Below are 22,187 nucleotides of genomic sequence, written 5' to 3'. Positions count from 1 at the left end.
GACTGTATAAATAAAACTAGAATACAAAAGGCAGACGTCTCACATTTGAACGGTTCGCCACCGCGACTCGGTTCTCACCGTGCAAAAGAGTCGATTCGTTCGCGACGGGCCCACTTGGTTTAATCACCGAGTTCAAAGTACTCCCGGTGAGACGACAGTCCTCTCCGATAAAAACAGCCACTTGTTTCTGATAAGAAACATTGTATGATTAATATACTGGGTGAGACAAAGGTGCAACTAGTTGTATATCCAAGGACTCAACAGTGTTCTCACACGACTTGTATTTACATCTACGACACTTCCGAACAGGCGCGGGAAAACTCCTTTACGGTGTTGTACCGAAATCTGTTACCCATCAGAATTTGTGACTCCAGGGGGCGATGTTCTCATGGCGTTTGTTTGATGGTTAAACGGCAAGCCCAAAGAGGAGGCGAAGAAGAACGCTTGCGTAAATGGCGTAAACTATCGTTGTCAGAATTTCAGCATTAATAAATTACACATATTCTGGAAATCAATGATTTACTTTCATTATAGTATGAGTCCATTGTATCAGCTGTTGATTCTCTCTCACACACATACATTTTCCGGATTAAAAGCTATCATGGAATGAAACGTCAGTTGTCAGAATTTCAGCATTAATAAATTACACATATTCTGGAAATCAATGACTTATTTTCATTATAGTATGAGTCCATTGTATCAGCTGTTGATTCTCTCTCACACACATACATTTTCCAATACAGATAAGGCTATATACATGCACATGTGGTTGTTCTGTTTGTTATGGCTGTATGTTCCATATTCTTAAACCAGTCACCTAAATTACAATTTCCTGCCCTTTTTACACCCCCCCTCCCTTCATCTCCATTCACTTTTTCTCATTTGGACCCCCAGAATCAGGACGCACTAGGGTTACATTTTCTGATAAACTGTGACTTGGCCGTCAGATTTCGAGACCTTACTGTATGTTCCCTATTCTTAAGCCAGGAACCTCAATTACCATTTCCTGCCCTTTTTACATCCCCCTCCCTTCATCTCCATTCACTTTTTCTCATTTGGGCCCCCATATTCAGGACTCACTAGGGTTACATTTTCCGATAAACTGTGACTTGACCGTCAGATTTCGAGACCTTACTTCACTGCATCTTTCAGCATTTATAATACAGATTTTTATTAAAATACATATACCCTAACCATCAAACTAAACTACCGTAAGCAGAAACATCAAACAAAAAGGTATATGCATACATTGTTGACAAATTCTTTGCCTTGGTCAGTCAGGATTCTTTGCGGAACCTCAAACTGATGGAACATTTTGAGGATGCACCCTGTCACTTCTTCTGCTGTTTTAGATTTTAGGGCATATGCCTGTGCCCATCTGGTGCAGTAATCTACCATCACACAAATGTATTGGTTGCCTGTCTTGGTCTTCACCAGCCTGCCTATGAGGTCCATTCCGACCAGCTCCAAGGGGCATTTGGTCTTGAAGAGAAGAGTGGAGAACAATGTTAGCGTGGAGTAAACACACAAAAACTCACACCAACACATGGACAATTATAGCTGCTATGAGGCAATGGTTCGGGGACATGAACATTTAGGCAACATTTGCATATTCTTCACAACTAGTTTGACTTTGGTAGTCTCAAATGATTGACCTATAAACAGCGAGGCCTTATCCCTGCCAGAGTTTGAATAGGGCCACCTTTTCATGGGAGATTGCAGTGCTAGCCACCCCACCTGTCGCCAAGGATACATGCTGTGTAATTAAAATGCAAAAGGTGAAGTTCACCTTGATTGGCTTGTACTCTGTGCCTGCCTTTAGGTCAACCCTGCCCTTCTGTTGACAGGATGTGCATTCAGACACCTGAGTATAGAAAACATTGATCAATACAAAATATTTAACGGCTTAAAAGTTATGTCAGTATGGGTATGTGCAGAGTATGTTATTTAATTGTTTGACAAAGGGAAATGGGGTATATAGGCCAAAATGGTAAAGACTCTTTGATATATACTTGGGAATCAAATTGTTTATTTCAGCAATGAAGGCCAAAATATCTGAATTGTTTGACATTCAGAATTTTTTTTAAATTGCTCTATTATTTTTAATGTTTTTATGACAAGCCAGCAGACTGTCCTTCAAAGTGGACAGTCATAAGTGCCCTTCATAAATAAAATGATGGACTGTATTCCATTTATTTCTGACAAGGCAGCAGTACCTTTCAGTAAGACAGGCAAGACATGTTGTAAAGGCAAAAATGAGGAAAAACCAAATCTTACCCATTTTTCAATGTCACACGTCATGGAGGGCCAGTAAAATCTCTTGGAAATTGCATCCCTTGTTTTGATCTGGCCACAATGTGCACCAATGTCACTTGAGTGGAACTCTCTAAATATGGCATCTGCTTCAGCTGCCCCACACACCACTTTAACTTTCAGCTCTTTGGCCGATCCTTTGTGGCGGAGGTAATATAGCTTGCCATCTATGACAAATCAAAGCATTAATTGAAAGCTTATTTCTTACAATGAAAAGTAACACAGTGAAATACAAATATCTCTGATTTGAAATCCAGAGATTGCAGCAATGGTATTTGTTTATTGTAGAAATTTCAATGCTTTACTTGCTGTGCTCGCACCTAAAAAAGTGAGCGGCCTAATTCAATACAAATTAAATGCAAAACTCACAAATGGCGTGGGGGCAGTGTATATTCATTCATGAAGGATCTATGTATATTAAGATTTACTCTTAGACTATTAAATTAATAAAATGAAAACATGGCTCCGAGACCGTTTATTTATTTATCAAAAAAACAAAACACATGAGTAAATCCGCGACAAAAAATATCTTATCCATCACACAATCAACTAGGATATGGGCACGGCCTCAAAGGGTCAATATCCGATGAGGCAGAGAACTGCCATCAACCCAAAATATACAGAAAGGGTTTTTTGGAACAAAAAAAGGAAATTAACATTACTTTCACTTTTTCTTCAATTTTCCATGGATTTAGGTTAAAATATGTACAATTTCAGACACCATTTATGCACCTGAGTAAAGTTGCGCCGCATTCTCGTGCTAGGTGAGAGTCCATCTTAAGTATGAAAATCTACAAACACTGAACACTGTTGCCCTCTGTGTTTTAACATTTTGATTTCTATTTACTGTTTTAATTGGTTTCACCCTTAAAATCGTTTTTAATCATATTTATTTTATATTGTTTTTATATTGGTTTTATATGTATTTATTTTTATTTTTTTATTCAGTCATTGGTGGAGCTCAAGATAGTATTTGAATGTTGTTTTTAATATTGTTGTGCAGCACTTAGGAAACATTTTGTTGTTTAAATGTGCTATATAAATAAAGTGGATTGGATTGAATTATGCTGTAATAGTTAGTATAATGTAAAACTGTAAATTTAGAAAGGGAATGCTATGTTTTTCTTTAAATACATTAACACCATCACATTTTGTTCTAATAATACTAAGTCGTTGAACCTCTTGAGACAATTTGGCATTTGTTGGGGTGGTCATCAAGTGCGATGCTAGGTACCATAACTTGCCTTCCACAATGTAGTTTGCCGCTTTTCTTTTCAGGTTGAAGCGCTCGTATTTTTTGGAATTTGGTGGTACTTTCCCTTCGGTAAGGTATTCCAACAATTCTCTATAGGTGATTGATTCCATGATTTAGATTGGAGTCAAAATCCGCTAATAAATTAGAAGGTGGGCTTCAAACTGGATAAAGCCAAATGTTTCAAGTACCTTGGTAAGGCGCCACCTCCTGTTAATAGTGTGACATGCCATAAATTTACGCCTAATTGGCTGGGCAAAACGCCGACGGGTTTATCGGAAAATGTAACCCTAGAGCGTCCTGATTCTGGGGGTCCAAATGAGAAAAAGTGAATGGAGATGAAGGGAGGGGGGGTGTAAAAAGGGCAGGAAATTGTAATTTAGGTAACTGGTTTAAGAATATGGAACATACAGCCATAACAAACAGAACAACCGCATGTGCATGTATAGCCTTATCTATATTGGAAAATGTATGTGTGTGCGAGAGAATCAACAGCTGATACAATGGACTCATACTATAATGAAAGTAAATCATTGATTTCCAGAATATGTGTAATTTATTAATGCTGAAATTCTGACAACGATAGTTTACGCCATTTACGCAAGCGTTCTTCTTCGCCTCCTCTTTGGGTTTGCCGTTTAACCATCAAACAAACGCCATGAGAACATCGCCCCCTGGAGTCACAAATTCTGATGGGTAACAGATTTCGGTACAACAACGGCACCGCACTTCACTGTCGTAACGACACACTCACGCCAGGACACAGCGGACACAGCATAAAAGGACTGTATTCTCCACTTATATGTGAGACAAATGTAGGCATTACTGTTTGAATGCTGTTTAGCTACTGTTGAAAGCATTGAGGATTTTCCCGAGAGAACGGGGTAAAATAAATCGGAATTGGGAGCACTTTTCTTCCGATCCGCAAGGGGCGCGATACAGTCCGGAAGTTGTTTTGGTGGGCAAATAGACGAAGAAGCAGAATGCGGAAATGAAAAACAAAATAATTCCACTTTAAAGTTGACGTGCCATGATGTCAAAAAGAGTTTCGACATCAAAGTTGGACTTTGAGGCAGAGTATGGAACATTCTTCAAGCTGCGAGCCTGCTGAGAACACGTACGTTGAAATGAAACTACTTTCGTCTATTTCTATATACCTTAGTATTATAAATACTGTTTATATTTACATTTAGTTTAATACGTGAGCTCATAAATGCCTCACACCATCGAAAATGTTTGTCAGGAAAAGGGAAACAATATGTTTGAACTTTTTTTGATCCTCTTGGCTTTGTTTAAGCTCATTTTAGATCTGGGGCCATATGGAGAAAAATCTACAGTCGTGGTAAAAAAAAGTTTACATTCACTTGTAAAGAACATAATGTCATGGCTGTCTTGAGTTTCCAGTAATTTCTACAAACAGCTCAATTTTTGTTTCATCTGACCACATAACTTTCCTCCAGAAGGTCCATGTGATGTCAGATGAAACAAAAAAATGGAGCTGTTTGGCCACAATACCCAGCAATATGTTTGGAGGAGAAAATGTGAGGCCTTTAATCCCAGGAACACCAGGCCTACCGTCAAGCATGGTGGTGGTAGTATTATGCTCTGGGCCTGTTTTGCTGCCAATGGAACTGGTGCTTTACAGAGAGTAAATAGGAGTATTACCTCCAAATTCTTCAGGACAAGCTAAAATCATCAGCCCGGAGGTTGGGTCTTGGGCGCAGGTGGGTGTTCCAACATGACAATGACCCCAAATACACGTCAAAAGTGGCTAAATCAGGCTAGAATTAAGGTTTTCCCAAAGTCCTGACTTAAACGTGTGGACAATGCTGAAGAAACAAGTCCATGTCAGAAAACCAACACATTTAGCTGAACTGCACCAATTTTGTCAATAGGAGTGGTCAAAAATTCAAGCAGAAGCTTGTGGATGGCTACCAAAAGCGCCTTATTGCAGTGAAACTTGCCAAGGGACATGTAAGCAAATATTAACATTGCTGTATGTATACTTTTGACCAAGCACATTTGCTCACATTTTCAGTAGATCCATAATAAATTCATAAAAGAACCAAAACTTCATGAATGTTTTTTTGTGACCAACAAGTATGTGCTCCAATCACTCTATCAAAAAGTTGTAGAAATGATTGGAAACTCAAGACAGCCATGACATGATGTCCTTCACAAGTGTATGTCAACTTTTGACCACGACTGTACTCCCAAGTGGGCCGGACTGGTAAAATCACGGCAGGATAACTTAAAAATAAAGACAACTTCAGACAGTTTTCTTTGTTTAGAAATAGAACAAGCACATTCTGAAAATGTACAAATCATAATTTTTTTTTTTACACTTAGATGTTGCGGTTAATAGTATTCCATCTTTATTTGTCGTTATTTATGCTTTCTGAATAAATGGTGTGATAATGTTCATCAGTCAACTCATTGGTGTTAATTTTCAATCTATCAAGATAAAAAAATAACATCAAAATCAAATTACAGGATGTTATTTACGTTGTTTGCTCATTTTCCTCAACCAGTGCACTAACATCATGTGGTTTATTTTATTTACAAAGATACAAATAATTGCTATTGTGACATCTAGTGGACACATTTAGAACAGCAGTTTGTTTCATTTTTATACTTAGCGCAATGTTTTTCCGTGAGATACAGTCTGGTGTGCCGTGGGAGATTATCTAATTTCACCTATTTGGGTTTAAAATATTTTTTGCAAACTAGTAATTATAGTCTGCAAATGCTGTGTTGTTGTTGAGTGTCGGTGCTGTTTAGAGCTCGGCAGAGTAACCGTGTAATACTCTTCCATATCAGTAGGTTGCAGCCGGTAGCTAATTGCTTTGTAGATGTCGGAAACAGCGGGAGGCAGCGTGCAGGTAAAAAAGTGTCTAATGCTTAAACCAAAAATAAACAAAAGGTGAGTGCCCCTAAGAAAAGGCATTGAAGCTTAGGGAAGGCTATGCAGAACTAAACTAATACTGAACTGGCTACACAGTAAACAAAAACAGAATGCTGGACGACAGCAAAGACTTACTGTGGAGCAAAGACGGCGTCCACAATGTACAACCGAACATGACATGACAATCAACAATGTCCCCACAAAGAAGGGTAAAAACAACGGAAATATTCTTGATCGCTAAAACAAAATAGATGCGGGAAATAGATGTCGGAAACAGCGGGAGGCAGCATGCAGGTAAAAAAGTGTCTAATGCTTAAACCAAAAATAAACAAAAGGTGAGTGCCCCTAAAAAAAGGCATTGAAGCTTAGGGAAGGCTATGCAGAACGAAACTAATACTGAACTGGCTACAAAGTAAACAAAACAGAATGCTGGACGACAGCAAAGACTTACTGTGGAGGAAAGACGGCGTCCACAGTGTACATCCGAACATGACATGACAATCAACAATGTCCCCACAAAGAAGGGTAAAAACAACGGAAATATTCTTGATCGCTAAAACAAAATAGATGCGGGAAATATCGCTCCAAGGAAGACATGAAACTGATACAGGAAAATACCGAAAAAAGAGAAAAAGCCAACAAAATAGGACAATACTCTTCCATATCAGTAGGTGGCAGCCGGTAGCTAATTGCTTTGTAGATGGGGCGGTATGGCTTGGTTGGTAGAGTGGCCGTGCCAGCAACTTGAGGGTTCCAGGTTCGATCCCCGCTTCCGCCATCCTAGTCACTGCCGTTGTGTCCTTGGGCAAAACACTTTACCCACTTGCTCCCAGGGCCACCCACACTGGTTTAAATGTAACTTAGATATTGGGTTTCACTATGTAAAAGCGCTTTGAGTCACTAGAGAAAAGCGCTATATAAATATAATTCACTTCACAGATGTCGGAAACAGTGGGAGGCAGTGTGCAGGTAAAAAGGTGTCTAATGCTTAATTAAAAAATAAACAAAAGGTGAGTGCCCCTAAGAAAAGGCATTGACGCTTAGGGAAGGCTATACAGAACTGGCTACAAAGTAAACAAAAACAGAATGCTGGACGACAGCAAAGACTTACTGTGGAGCAAAGACGGCGTCCACAGTGTACATCCGAACATGACAAAGAAGGATTAAAAACAACTGAAATATTCTTGATTGCTAAAACAAAGTAGATGCGGGAAATATCGCTCAAAGGAAGACATTAAACTGCTACAGGAAAATACAGAAAAAAGAGAAAAAGCCAACAAAATAGGATAATACTCTTCCATATCAGTAGGTGGCAGCCGGTAGCTAATTACTTTGTAGATGTCGGGAACAGCGGGAGGCAGCGTGCAGGTAAAAAGGTAAATATCGAGAATCATGCCAATCACACATAGGCTTGGTCTACTGGCAATTTATCTGATTTCCTCATGTGTCAAGGTCCCGTTGTCTTGGAAATGTTTATTCTGCAACCTCCATGAATCCTTTAGCCATAACAAACAATCAAAACATTTTGTAGAATGGTCAGACCGACCATATATTCAACTCTCACCCACATATGGTCCTTCAATGGTTCAGAATAGAAAAAAAGAAACGAGCAGACATTCTTAAGGCTTTTCGACAGACTTTCTTTTCGGACTTCGACAGACACAAAATATGGTTCAAAAGGTCAGAAATTCCACTACAATTGATAAAACAAAGTAGATGCGGGAAATATCGCTCCAAGGAAGACATGAAACTGCTACAGGAAAATACCAAAAAAAGAGAAAAACAGCGGGAGGCAGGGTGCAGGTAAAAAGGTATTTAATGCTTAAACCAAAAATAAACAAAAGGTGAGTGCCCCTATGAAAAGGCATTGAAGCTTAGGGAAGGCTATACAGAACGAAACTAACACTGAACTGGCTACAAAGTAAACAAAAACAGAATGCTGGACGACAGCAAAGACTTACTGTGGAGCAAAGACGGCGTCCACAGTGTACATACGAACATGACAAAGAAGGATTAAAAACAACTGAAATATTATTGATTGCTAAAACAAAGTAGATGCGGGAAATATCGCTCAAAGGAAGACATTAAACTGCTACAGGAAAATACAGAAAAAAAGAGAAAAAGCCAACAAAATAGGATAATACGCTTCCATATCAGTAGGTGGCAGCCGGTAGCTAATTGCTTTGTAGATGTCGGAAACAGCGGGAGGCAGCGTGCAGGTAAAAAGGTGTCTAATGCTTAAACCAAAAATAAGAAAAGGCATTGAAGCTTAGGGAAGGCTATGCAGAACGAAACTAATACTGAAGTAAAAAAAAAAACAGAATGCTGGACAACAGCAAAGACTTACTGTGGAGCAAAGACGGCGTCCACAGTGTACATCCGAACATGACAAATAAGGATAAAAACAACTGAAATATTCTTGATTGCTAAAACAAAGTAGATGCGGGAAATATCGCTCCAAGGAAGACATGAAACTGCTACAGGAAAATACCAAAAAAAGAGAAAAAGTCAACAAAATAGGATAACACTCTTCCATATCAGTAGGTGGCAGCCGGTAGCTAATTACTTTGTAGATGTCGGAAACAGCGGGAGGCAGTGTGCAGATAAAAAGGTGTCTAATGCTTAAACCAAAAATAAACAAAAGGTGAGTGCCCCCAAGAAAAGGCATTGAAGCTTAGGGAAGGCTATGCAGAACGAAACTAATACTGAAGTAAACAAAAATAGAATTCTGGACGACAGCAAAGACTTACTGTGGAGCAAAGACGGCGTCCACAGTGTACATCCGAGCATGACAAAGAACTGAAATATTCCTGATCGCTAAAACAAAGTAGATGCGGGAAATATCGCTCAAAGGAAGACATGAAACTGCTACAGGAAAATACAGAAAAAAGAGAAAAAGCCACCAAAATAGGAGCGCAGGACAAGAACACCTACTTTGAGACAAGAGAGTCATATCCAACAATTGCGACAACGACTTTTTACTGTCAACCGAGTTTCGTTTTTTTAATGATTTCTTTCAACGCAAAAAATGTGCCTTGGCTCAAAAAAGGTTGAAAAACACTGACTTAGCGAACTCATCCCGCGGGCCTGATGTACGTACGTTTGACACCCCTGGTTTAATGTGTATTTTTGTGTCTTTCAACAGAAGTTACACCGAATATGAATCATACACTGAATCATTCCTAATAAAGTGTAATAGGTAAGACGGTGAATGCAAGTCAAAAGTATCTGCATTGTGATGATGCGGCGCTCTCTCTTGCTCACAGCTCGTTTGTCTACTGCCTGGAGTGGAAAAGCATCATGAAAAGAAGGAACTCTTCCAAGGCGAAGAAGCCGTTGATACAGATGCCGGACAAAAACGACAGCCCGAATGAGGAGTTTGTCATCCGGCGTAAGAAACGTCAGAAGAAGGATGCTGATGTCAGCAGCCAAGAAGACATCATCGACATGATCCAAAGGAAATATGGCGATTTAGACTCGGCCGAAGAAGGATGTTCCAGCTATGTCGCTGCTCCCAAGAAGCGAACATCAGCAGGCCTGTGCTCCGCCTGTCGAAAGCTCTACCAGAGGGCCAAGAGGTTGAAGAAACCCATGAAAGATAAACTGTTGGACAATGGTAAGTGTATTTGTGTTTTGATAAGGAATAATGAGTCACTGCATGTCAAGGTTGTTGGACTATTGATCTCAAACAAGTATAATAAATACACCTTGCTTAAAGGCCTACTGAAACCCACTACTACCGACCACGCAGTCTGATAGTTAGCTTACTAAAGTGCAATTTTAAATTTTGTGCGAAATATCCTGCTGAAAACGTCTCGGTATGATGACGTCAGCGCGTGACGTCACGGATTGTAGAGGACATTTTGGGACAGCATGGTGGCCAGCTATTAAGTCGTCTGTTTTCATCGCAAAATTCCACAGTATTCTGGACGTCTGTGTTGGTGAATCTTTTGCAATTTGTTCAATGAACAATGGAGACGGCAAAGAAGAAAGCTGTAGGTGGGAAGCGGTGTATTGCGGCCGGCTGCAGCAACAACACAAACACAGCCGGTGTTTCATTGTTTACATTCCCGAAAGATGACAGTCAAGCTTTACCATTGGTCTGTGGAGAACTGGGACAACAGAGACTCTTACCAGGAGGACTTTGAGTTGGATGCGCAGACGCGGTACCGTGAGTACGCATGCAGCTGCGGCTTCCAAACATTTGATCGCTTGCCCGTACGTGCGTGCCGCTATGTGCATGTCACATACGTAACTTTGGGGAAATATATGTGCTGTATGAACTTTGGGGAGGTGACCGGTACTTTGGGCTGTGGGATTGAGTGTGTTGTGCAGGTGTTTGAGTTGTATTGGCGGGTTATATGGACGGGAGGTGTTTGTTATGTGGGATTAATTTGTGGCATATTAAATATAAGCCTGGTTGTGTTGTGGCTAATAGAGTATATATATGTCTTGTCTTTATTTACTGTTTTAGTCAGGTCCCACCCGCCTCTCACAGCATCTTCCCTATCTGAATCGCTCCCACTGCCCTCTAGTCCTTCACTCTCACTTTCCTCATCCACGAATCTTTCATCCTCGCTCAAATTAATGGGGAAATCGTCGCTTTCACGGTCCGAATCGCTCTCGCTGCTGGTGGCCATGATTGTAAACAATGTGCAGATGTGAGGAGCTCCACAACCTGTGACGTCACGCTACTCGTCTCCTACTTCCGGTACAGGCAAGGCTTTTTTATCAGCGACCAAAAGTTGCAAACTTTATCGTCGATGTTCTCGACTAAATCCTTTCAGCAAAAATATGGCAATATCGTGAAATGATCAAGTATGACACATAGAATGGACCTGCTATCCCCGTTTAAATAAGAAAATTGCATTTCAGCAGGCCTTTAATTAAATCTAGAGATGTCCGATAATGGCTTTTTTGCCCATATTCCGATATTGTCCAACTCTTAATTACCGATTCCGATATCAACCGATATATACAGTCGTGGAATTTAACACATTATGCCTAATTTTGTTGTGATGCCCCGCTGGATGCATGAAACAATGTAACAAGGTTTTGTGTACAGCTCCACTAATGGACATTGGAGTGTTACTTTCAAAGGCAAAATTAAAGTATTGCTAGAAACATAATTTTATATGGGACTTTATTGTATTATATGTATAGTACATGTTCCAAAAAGGAAAAAAAGCATAAAACACCACCAGAATTAGAGATATTACAAGTCAAAGTGATGAAGCTTAGTGTTACGCTCATGACTTGGTGTAACTAAACATTACCCTATAACAGTGGTTCTCAAATGGGGGTACTTGAAGGTATGCCAAGGGGTACGTGAAATTTTTTTAAAATATTCTAAAAATAGCAACAATTCAAAAATCCTTTATAAATATAAATAAAAACCAATCTTTTTTTCCAAATAGTTCAAGAAAGACCACTACAAACGAGCAATATTTTGCACTGTTATACAATTTAATAAATCAGATAACTGATGACATAGTGCTGTATTTTACTTCTTTATCTCTTTTTTTCAACCAAAAATGCTTTGCAATTGCATTTTATTGATATTTGAAATGTATTCAATGTTTATAAATGAATATTTAAATATACTAAATGTAAAAAAGGGAATAAATACTCAAAATAATCTAGTTTGGTTACGCCATCATGAGCGCAACACAGGGTTGTAAAAGTTTCAACTACAATTCTAAATAAGATGTCAAAAGCAAAGTGAAATCAAATACACACAGCTTAAAGATTGATCAATACCTATTTATGATGATTTATCAAAATATAAAAGAAATATACCTGAACAGAACGCTCATGATGGTTACACCAAAAAGTAACGCTATGAATCGCATTTTTCCAAGTTTTTGGGACATTTTTGTGCTATTTCCAAGCATCTCCTTTTTATTATCGTTGATTTTAAATGGTCAAACTAATGCATATTATACATGCATGCCCGAGTAAACAAACAAAAAAAGTCATTTATTTTGATAGTTACATTTTGAAGTACATTTGTGCAGGTGGGTGCGAATGTACCCATTACCAGAGCTGTACACTTTTCCAAAATAAATCGACTCAAGTTATGGGAAAAAAATGCCAACATGGCACTGCCATATTTATTATTGAAGTCACAAAGTGCATTTTTTTTTTTTTTACATGCCTCAAAACAGCAGCTTGGAATTTGGGACATGCTCTCCCTGAGAGAGCATGAGGAGGTTGAGGTGGGCGGGGGGTGTATATTGTAGGGCCGTTTTTCGATTTTTACCATATATAGCAGATTTGAAAACAAACAAAAAAGGGTTGATTTTCATTCAAATATTGCCATAAAATTGGATTTTGTGCTGTTTTCCTTTTTATGGATTTTAATTTTTCCAGATAAACACAAAAATCGAATATATGTTCATCCCAAATGCAAAAATGCGTGGTTATCCGTGTGGTGACAAATTGAACCGGAAGCGGTATTTTAGCTTTGCGTTTAGCATGTTTTTAGCATAACGGTAACGTCTTTGTTCAGCAGGAGTCCTATTGACGTTTTGAAAAAGTGTCATTAAATAGTTGTCCAACTTTTGTTTCAGAAATGAAAATAGGAAAAAAAATGGCCCGAAATTTGTTTTTTGATTTGCATTTAAGAATTGGAAATAGAATGAACGGAAGGTACATGGACCGTATTCTATCTTTATTCGTCGTTATTTATACTTTTTAAATAAATGATGTGATCATGTTCATCAGTCAACTCATTGGTGTTCATTTTCAATCTATCAAGATAAAAAAATCATATCAAAATCAAATTACAGTATGTTATTTATGTAGTTTGCTTAATTTTGTCGAGTGGAATGAAAGCTTGTGGCCAGCTGCAGATATTGTTCCAAAGCAATCAAAAGGACACAATGGGGACTCCAACATGTTGCCACACGTCTGTAAATCAATTAACTAATCAATCACAGGCTAATCATCATTTAAGTGACATTTACAGTCCTGGTCAAAAGTATGCATACAGCAATGTTAATATTCCATCTGACCACAGAACTTTCCCCCAGAAGGTCTTATCTTTTGTCCATGTGATGTCAGATGAAACAAAAATGGTGCTGTTTGGCCACAATACCCAGCAATATGTTTGGAGGAGAAACCCTTGAAAAGGAAAAATTTAATATGAGAGCAGCCAGCGTGGACGAATAGAACAGACAAGTCATTGTATTGTCTGCTCGCGGAAAACAAACATCGTAATCTACGATTTGACTCCCTCGGATGGCCTTGACGCTTTGAACAACAGGAACAGGCTGTTCTGAAAACACCCTCTGAGGACACCTCAATGATGGACGCTTTTGACCTCCCTCCCTCCTCAACGACACCCGCAGTCAAACTTTTGCCTGCATGCAGAATGGCCCCAGTCTATGAACATTACATCATCACACCCAAGACAATGGGCACATACATACACACACACACACACCTCCCCCACCCCACGCCTTCACCACCGCTTGTTTCCCCTCAGGGTGATGGCCAGCTGGCAGCGCTTCATAACAGCAGTCGACCCCCAGGGCTCCAACTCCCCGCCCCTCTGTTGCGAGTTTGTCGTGATTAAACGTAACGTGTTTATGTGTGCATTGCATGGAGGTTTTTTTCCCACTCCAGACTAGGCCCCCTTAGGAGCCCAGTCTAGATTGTATTTTTTTTACTCATCTTCTTCCCCAGCGTTTTACTGTTTTCTTATCTTTTACGGGGCGTTCCTGTTCTGTAACCCTGTACACTGTTTGTTTGTCTCATCTTGAACGGGTTTGTGCTGAAAACATAGTTTCGTTGTACTTGTGCAATGACAATAAAGTCCTATCCTATCCTATCATTTTTTTATTTATTTTTTTACATATGTAGCCATCATCTACAAAGATACAAAGGATTGCTATTCCGACATCTAGTGGACACATTTAGAACAGCAGTTTCTTTCATTAAAAAATTTTGGACCTATTGGTAATTGGAACTATACTTTACATTCCATTCGGATTCCGTTTAGCTTTTTAGACTTTGGTCGAAGAATCCTCTTAGGATTTTGTTTCATCCAAATACGCTTTAAAGCTTAAAATAGGTAAATACTTCTGCTGACATGTAGCGGTTTCAGCTTTAATCTAAAAATATCTTGGTTTTTTTGTCATTTTTCTTTCAGATCACACTTCCTTGACGTGTGATCAGTGGGTCCTGCTCAAAGACTGGCACCCCACTAGGCTGCCTCAGTCAAGAAGGTAAGTTAAGACCTTTTAGTGGGAGGGTGGTGGACTGGCTTCGTGGATGACCTTTGACTCTGTTTGGTCAGGAAGCTTTCTACTAGCCTGCGGGAGATTAAGCGTAAGAAAAAGCAGCAGGATGAAGCTGAAAACGTCTGCTCGAGGCCACGTGTTTTCCTTCAGAGGTAAGGCTTTCACTTATAACGCACGTTTCTGACAACCTTTTTTATTGGAAATATGATTAGATATTACACAATTTACATTTACGTATATTGTAGCGTCCCGGAAGAGTTAGTGCTGCAAGGGGTTCTGGGTATTTGTCCTGTTGTGTTACGGTGCGGATGTTCTCCCGAAATGTGTTTTGTCATTCTTGTTTGGTGTGGGTTCACAGTGTGGTGCATATTTGTAACAGTGTTAAAGTTGTTTATACGGCCACCCTCAGTGTGACCTGTATGGCTGTTGACCAAGTATGAATGGCATTCACTTGTGTGTGTGAAAAGCCGTAGATATTATGTGATTGGGCCGGCACGCAAAGGCAGCGCCTTTTAAGGTTTATTGGCGCTCTGTACTTCTCCCTACGTCCGTGTACACAGTGGCGTTTTAAAAAGTCATACATTTTACTTTTTGAAACCGATACCGATAATTTCCGATACCACATTTTAAAGCATTTACCGGCCGATAATATCGGCAGTCCGATATTATCGGACATCTCTAATTTTGACAGATTTTTTAAATTCCGTGTGTAATGTTATTTATTTTCAATGGAACAAGTTTTGGTGTTGTTTACTGGCGTCATATTGCAGTCTACGCGTTTCTCGTTTGTTGAAGCACAGTACGTCTTACTATCTGCGGCTTCGTAGCTTACCAAAGTCATACTAAAACATTTTGACAGATTTTTGAGCGCCGTGTGTAATGTTCTATATTCTCTATTAAGGATGTCCGATAATATCGGCCGATAAATGCTTTAAAATGTAATATCGGAAATGATCAGTATCGGTTTCAATATTATCGGTATCAGTTTCAAAAAGTACAATTTATGACTTTTTAAAACACCACTGTGTACACGGACGTCGGGAGAAGTACAAAGCGCCAATGAACCTTAAAGGCACTGCCTTCGCGTGTCGGCCCAATCACATAATATCTAGGGCTTTTCACACACACAAGTGAATGCGAAGCATACTTGGTCAACAGCCATACAGGTCACTCTGAGGGTGGCCGTATAAACAACTTTAACACTGTTACAAATATGCGCCACACTGTGAACCCACACCAAACAAGAATGACACACACGTTTTGGGAGAACATCCGCACCGTAACACAACATAAACACAACAGAACAAATACCCAGAACACCTTGCAGCACTAACTCTTCCGGGACGCTACAATATACACCCCCCGGCCCCCAATTCAACCCCGCCCACCTCAACATCCTCATGCTCTCTCAAGGAGAGCATGTCCCAAATTCCAAGCTGCTGTTTTGAGGCATGTTAAAAAAAATAATGCACTTTGTGACTTCAATAATAAATATGGCAGTGCCATGTTTGCATTTTTTTCCATAACTTATAATAATAATCAATCATCAATCAATGTTTATTTATATAGCCCTAAATCACAAGTGTCTCAAAGGGCTGCACAAGCCACAACGACATCCTCAGTACAGAGCCCACATAAGGGCAAGGAAAAACTCAATAATAATATATTTTATTTGTAGAAAGCACGTTACATTGAGTAAACAACCACAAAGTGCTACAGTGTATTAAAAAAAATAAAAATAAAAAGATAATAAAAAAATAGAACAGCCAAATAGCTAAAACTAGTATGCATATATCTAAAAAAAGGCTTTTTTAAAAAGAAAGGTTTTTAAGCCTTTTTTAAAAGCATCCACAGTCTGTGGTGCCCTCAGGTGGTCAGGGAGAGCGTTCCACAGATTGGGAGCGGCGGAGCAGAAACTTGAGTTGATTTATTTTGGAAAACCTTGTTACATTGTTTAATGCATCGAGCAGGGCATAATAATGTGTTAATTCCACGACTGTATATATCGGTATCGGTTGATATCGGAAACGGTAATTAAGAGTTGGACAATATCGGAATATCGGGTATCGGCAAAAAAGCCATTATCGGACATCCCTATTCTCAATGAAACATCAAAGTTTTGGTGTTTGCTTGCTCACGGGTTCTTGCTAGCGTCATTTATTGAACAGGCGTCAACTTGCAACGCACACCTATCTCTTATGTGTGACTGCCATCTACTGGTTACACTTATCATTACACCATGTACCAAATAAAACTGCTTAGAGGTCGGTAAGCACAACCAAAATTATTCCGTACATTAGGCGTGTTAGAATAATGGTTTCTAAGTTATAACAAAAACTATGTGTTGAGGGCCCGGTGAGAAGCAAAAGCTGTCTTTGAAACCTACCAAGAGTAAGGCATGTAAAACTCCACTGTGTAGGGGGGGGGAAGCAAAATGAAGGTGTTCTGTTTTCTTTCATGTATGGTAATCAACAGAAATATATTGTTCTAACCCAAGGACTTCTAAGCGGAGAGAAGGCAGGATCTGCCCAATTTCCAGACCCACCTCTTTTTGAACTCGTTTACGACCTTTTCCGTGAAGTGTTTACGACCTTTTCTTTTGAACTGTTCTGTAACCAAAGGCAACGCTGTTTACGACCCACTACCCTTTTGTAAGCAGCTGTGGTCATGTGGTCAGAGAAAGTCTAATAAAGGAGTTGTACAATCTTTCGCCAGAGCGGGCTGGAGATTACAAACCCCGTTTCCATATGAGTTGGGAAATTGTGTTAGATGTAAATATAAACGGAATACAATGATTTGCAAATCATTTTCAACCCATATTCAATTGAATATGCTACAAAGACAACATATTTGATGTTCAAACTGATAAACGTTTTTTTTTGTTGTTGCAAATAATCATTAACTTTAGAATTTGATGCCAGCAACACGTGACAAAGAAGTTGGGAAAGGTGGCAATAAATACTGATAAAGGTGAGGAATGCTCATCAAACACTTATTTGGAACATCCCACAGGTGTGCAGGCTAATTGGGAACAGGTGGGTGCCATGATTGGGTATAAAAACAGCTTCCCAAAAAATGCTCAGTCTTTCACAAGAAAGGATGGGGCGAGGTACACCCCTTTGTCCACAACTGCGTGAGCAAATAGTCAAACAGTTTAAGAACAACGTTTCTCAAAGTGCAATTGCAAGAAATTTAGGGATTTCAACATCTACGTTCCATAATATCATCAAAAGGTTCAGAGAATCTGGAAAAATCCCTCCACGTAAGCAGCATGGCCGGAAACCAACATTGAATGACCGTGACCTTCGATCCCTCTGTATCAAAAACCGACATCAATCTCTAAAGGATATCACCACATGGGCTCAGGAACACTTCAGAAAACCACTGTCACTAAATACAATTGGTCGCTACATCTGTAAGTGCAGGTTAAAACTCTACTACGCAAAGCGAAAGCTATTTATCAACAACACCCTGAAACGCCGCCGGCTTCTCCGGGCCCGAGATCATCTAAGGTGGACTCATGCAAAGTGGAAAACTGTTCTGTGGTCTGACGAGTCCACATTTCAAATTGTTTTTGGAAATATTCGACATCGTGTCATCCGGACCAAAGGGGAAGCGAACCATCCAGACTGTTATCGACGCAAAGTTGAAAAGCCAGCATCTGTGATGGTATGGGGGTGCATTAGTGCCCAAGGCATGGGTAACTTACACATCTGTGAAGGCACTATTAATGCTGAAAGGTACATACAAGAACATCATATGCTGCCATCTAAGCGCCATCTTTTTCATGGACGCCCCTGCTTATTTCAGCAAGACAATGCCAAGCCACATTCAGCACGTGTTACAATAGCGTGGCTTCGTAAAAAAAAGAGTGCGGGTACTTTCCTGGCCCGCCTGCATTCCAGACCTGTCTCCCATCGAAAATGGGTGGCGCATTATGAAGCGTAAAATACGACAGCTGTTGAACGACTGAAGCTCTACATAAAACAAGAATGGGAAATAATTCCACTTTCAAAGCTTCAACAATTAGTTTCCTCAGTTCCCAATCGTTTATTGAGTGTTGTTAAAAGAAAAGGTGATGTAACACAGTGGTGAACATGCCCTTTCCCAACTACTTTGGCACTTTGTTAATTATTATTTGCAACAAAAAAAAAAAAAGTTTGAGTTTGAACATCAAATATCTTGTCTTTGTAGTGCATTCAATTGCATATGGGTTGAAAAGGATTTGCAAATCATTGTATTTCGATGAGGTGGCGACTTGTCCAGGGTGTACCCCGCCTTCCACCCGATTGTAGCTGAGATAGGCTCCAGCGCCCCCCATAACCCCGAAGGGAATAAGCGGTAAAAAATGGATGGATGGATTTCGTTTATATTTACATCTAACACAATTTCCCAACTCATATGGAAATGGGGTTTGTACAATCCCGGCGTCTCTCCTCAATTGAGTCCAAATTGAATTAGGGATGTCCCGATCCAGGTTTTTGCACTTCCGATCCGATATTGTTTTTGCATTTCCGATCCGATACCGATACTGACCGATACCGATAATGGCCTATCCGAGCATGTATTAAAGTTTAAAGTTATTTAGCCTACTTTGTTGTCAGAATCATGTTGAAAAGGGTTTTAGTACTCTTGATAACAACTAGCCAGCTGAATTAGGTGAGTTTGAATAATACACAATGGTTGGTAACAAGAAACTGACCTGTTTATTCAAGGATAAACACAAAATAGACAAAATTATACCTGACAAACAGAAATGGCATCATTGAAACTAGGGCTGGGCGATATGGCCTTTTTTTAATATTGCGATATTTTAAGGCCATATTGCGATACACAATATATATCTCGATATTTTGCCTTAGCCTTGAATGAACACTTGATGCATATAATCACAGCAGTATGATGATTCTATGTGTTTTGATTGATTGATTGAGACTTTTATTAGTAGGTTGCACAGTGAAGTACATATTCCGTACAATTGACCACTAAATGGTAACACCCCAATAAGTTTTTCAACTTGTTTAAGTCGGGGTCCACTTAAATTGATTCATGATACAGATATATACTATCATCATAATACAGTCATCACACAAGATAATCACATTGAATTATTTACATTATTTATAATCCAGGGTGTGGAGGGGGGCGCCGGATGTAAGTGTCAAAAAGACAGCCAAAAGAGTTTGATATGAGAATAAATCTAAAGTTAAAATATAGGGTAGAAATGCACCCATTTGCAGGAAATGTAGTCTTGATTTACAAAATGTTCTTTCAAGGCTTGCATGTCTACATTAAAACATTCTTCTTCATACTGCTTTAATATATGCTACTTTTAAACTTTCATGCAGAGAAGGAAATCACAACTAAAAAAAATCACAAATTTTTTCATACGGTGTTGATGTGGAAATTTTTGCCTCTGCCTTTTGATGGTGTGGACGTGTGGCACCGAATGGAGATAAGCGTCTCGACAGACGTCACAATATTTGAACAATGATGACGAAAACTGTTTTCTCTGTCGTGTCCGTGTGTCGAAAATTGTTATGCGCTTATTTTTTTATTTGATTTTGTGCGTGGCATATAATTGCTATGCGCAGAGGACGCTTGAGCAGTTTGCAATTGCACAGGCGAGCACCTTAGAGGGAGCGTTGCTCGCACGGCTGCGCTAGCATCACAGCTAACGTTAGCCATGCTGCTACCTCTCTGCTCGGGGAGGACGTATACGTATGTGACGTATGACGTGACAGTATGTGACGTATGACGTGACAGTATGTGACGTATGACGTGACAGTATGTGACGTGTGTCGTGACAGTATGTGACGTGTGTAAGAAGGTGCGCTTGCTGTCTGTGAGAGGGAGACACAGGAAAGAGTGAGAAGAGCCTGTCGTGTAATGCCAGCAGCTAAAAGCAACTGCGTGAGAATCCACAGACCTGTGGATGTGTTGAAGGTGTGCTGGAAAATGCGGAACGGAAATTACGGAGCAGCAGAAAAGTGGAATGTATTATTTAAATCAGTGCATTGGAAAACACGGACCGGAGTTTTTTTAAAACTGGATCTGGATCGGCATTTTCCCATGCCTTGCCGATACGCAATTTTTGGCAAATATCGGCAGCCGATCCGATCCAAATATCGGATCGGGACATCCCTAAATTGAATTCTGTCTTTATTTGATTCTTTGCTTCTTGTCTTGTAATAGATGTCATCAGTGTTTGATTTTTGAGAAAATGAAAGGATTTTAAGTGCGCCTTATAGTCTGGAAAATACGGTAATTGTGTTTTTCTACACATTGACAAAAATCCGTTTTTTGTCAGGAACCTCAGGCGGCCTCGCAAACAGCCAGCGACAAAGATAAAGCAGAGGAAGAGACGACGAGCGCAGTCCCAGGGCCCCTGTGTGGCGAAGAAGTCGCGTTACCACGGCGACATCCCCCCTCGGGACAGCAGCAGCGGCAGCGACGACAGTTTTCACAGCGGCGAACACCCGCTGGAAGACTTCACCAACATGGTGGCCAAAATGACGGCCCCGTCGGTGGAAACGGCGACGTCCGCGCAGAGCGGCGTGCCGCGCAGGCAGCCGGCGGAGAGGGGGTTCCGAGACCTGCTGGCCCAGTTACGTGGCAACAGCAGCAGGATTGTCCAAGAAAGCCATTAGAGCAGCTTTTATTTTTGAAAACGTAGCAATCGCATGGGAAGTTGTTTTTAAACTGTCTCTTCTGTATACTTGCATGTTATTTATTTTGTATTGACAGTAGAGTTCAAAGGTCAATCAGTTGGGTTTTCTAAATAAATGAACTGGTGTTTAGTTTTGGCCGGACCCCTTTTTGTTTGGACAAGTTGCGGCAAATTTGGGGGTTTCACTCTTGTTGATGGCGGGGAAAAGAAGCCTTTGTTCTCAGAAAAATACCTTTTGGAAAATGAACGCCAAATGTTGATATTTTAACACGTTTTTTGGTTTGAATTGTTCTTAAAACCTTGTGTTTGCTGTGTTTTCTTGGTCAAATAAATGAAATAGATCAATCTTGTCTCTTTTGTCCCAACTACACTATATTGCCAAAAGTATTGGGCCACCCATTCCAAATGACGAGAATCAGGTGTCCTAATCATTTGGCCTGGCCACATGGATGACAGAGTCTAGTGTGGATGAACTTGACTGGCCTGCACAGAGTCCTGACCTGAACCCGATAGAACACCTTTTGGGATGAATTAGAACGGAGACTGAGAGCCAGGCCTTCTCCACCAACATCAGTGTGTGACCTCACCGATGCGCTTTCGGAAGAAATGGTCAAAAATTCCGATAAACACACTCCACCAACAGAAATATATTGTCTTGACCCAAGAACTACAAAAGCGAAGAGGAAGCAGGACCAGACTCCCCTCCAGGCACTGCTTCTTTGAACTGTTTTACGACCTTTTCTGTGAACTGTTTACGACCTTTTCTTTTGAACTGTTCTGTAACCAAAGGCGATGGCTGTT

At 40.1% G+C, this 22,187-nt stretch overlaps 2 protein-coding genes across 5 annotated transcripts in view; one reads left to right on the top strand and one right to left on the bottom strand.

Moving 5' to 3' along the window:
* Window positions 1-564, bottom strand: part of LOC133581207 (UDP-glucuronosyltransferase 1A1-like) — a 40,177-nt gene extending 39,613 nt beyond the window's left edge. Inside the window, exons 1-2 of one of the 2 annotated variants that reach the window (XM_061935312.2) lie at window positions 274-564; window positions 79-187 (exon numbers count right to left, since the gene is read on the bottom strand). The gene's annotated coding sequence lies outside the window, so the exon portion shown is untranslated. Of the gene's footprint in view, window positions 1-78; window positions 226-273 lie in introns of those variants that run through there. The other variant, XM_061935317.1, reaches the window with a different exon arrangement.
* Window positions 125-21,724, top strand: LOC133581228 (uncharacterized). Of its 3 annotated transcripts, none has more exons than XM_061935320.2 (6): window positions 125-220; window positions 9,616-9,669; window positions 9,737-10,086; window positions 14,626-14,701; window positions 14,773-14,868; window positions 21,027-21,724. In XM_061935320.2, exons 3-6 carry the CDS (start codon window positions 9,771-9,773, stop codon window positions 21,364-21,366), a joined length of 828 nt encoding a protein of 275 aa, XP_061791304.1. In that variant the 5' UTR covers window positions 125-220; window positions 9,616-9,669; window positions 9,737-9,770; the 3' UTR covers window positions 21,367-21,724. The 3 variants fall into 3 exon arrangements, with proteins under 3 accessions (XP_061791304.1, XP_061791303.1, XP_061791302.1); XM_061935319.2 differs by lacking the exon at window positions 125-220 and adding an exon at window positions 3,526-3,637; XM_061935318.1 differs by lacking the exon at window positions 125-220 and adding an exon at window positions 4,380-4,682.
* Window positions 21,725-22,187: the final 463 nt, after the last annotated feature.

Source organism: Nerophis lumbriciformis, linkage group LG03 (assembly GCF_033978685.3).
Source record: "Nerophis lumbriciformis linkage group LG03, RoL_Nlum_v2.1, whole genome shotgun sequence".
In the NCBI taxonomy this organism is placed as follows: Eukaryota; Metazoa; Chordata; class Actinopteri; order Syngnathiformes; family Syngnathidae; genus Nerophis; species Nerophis lumbriciformis.
Note: the sequence above shows the minus strand (reverse complement) of the source record. Positions and strands in the feature narration are given on the sequence as shown.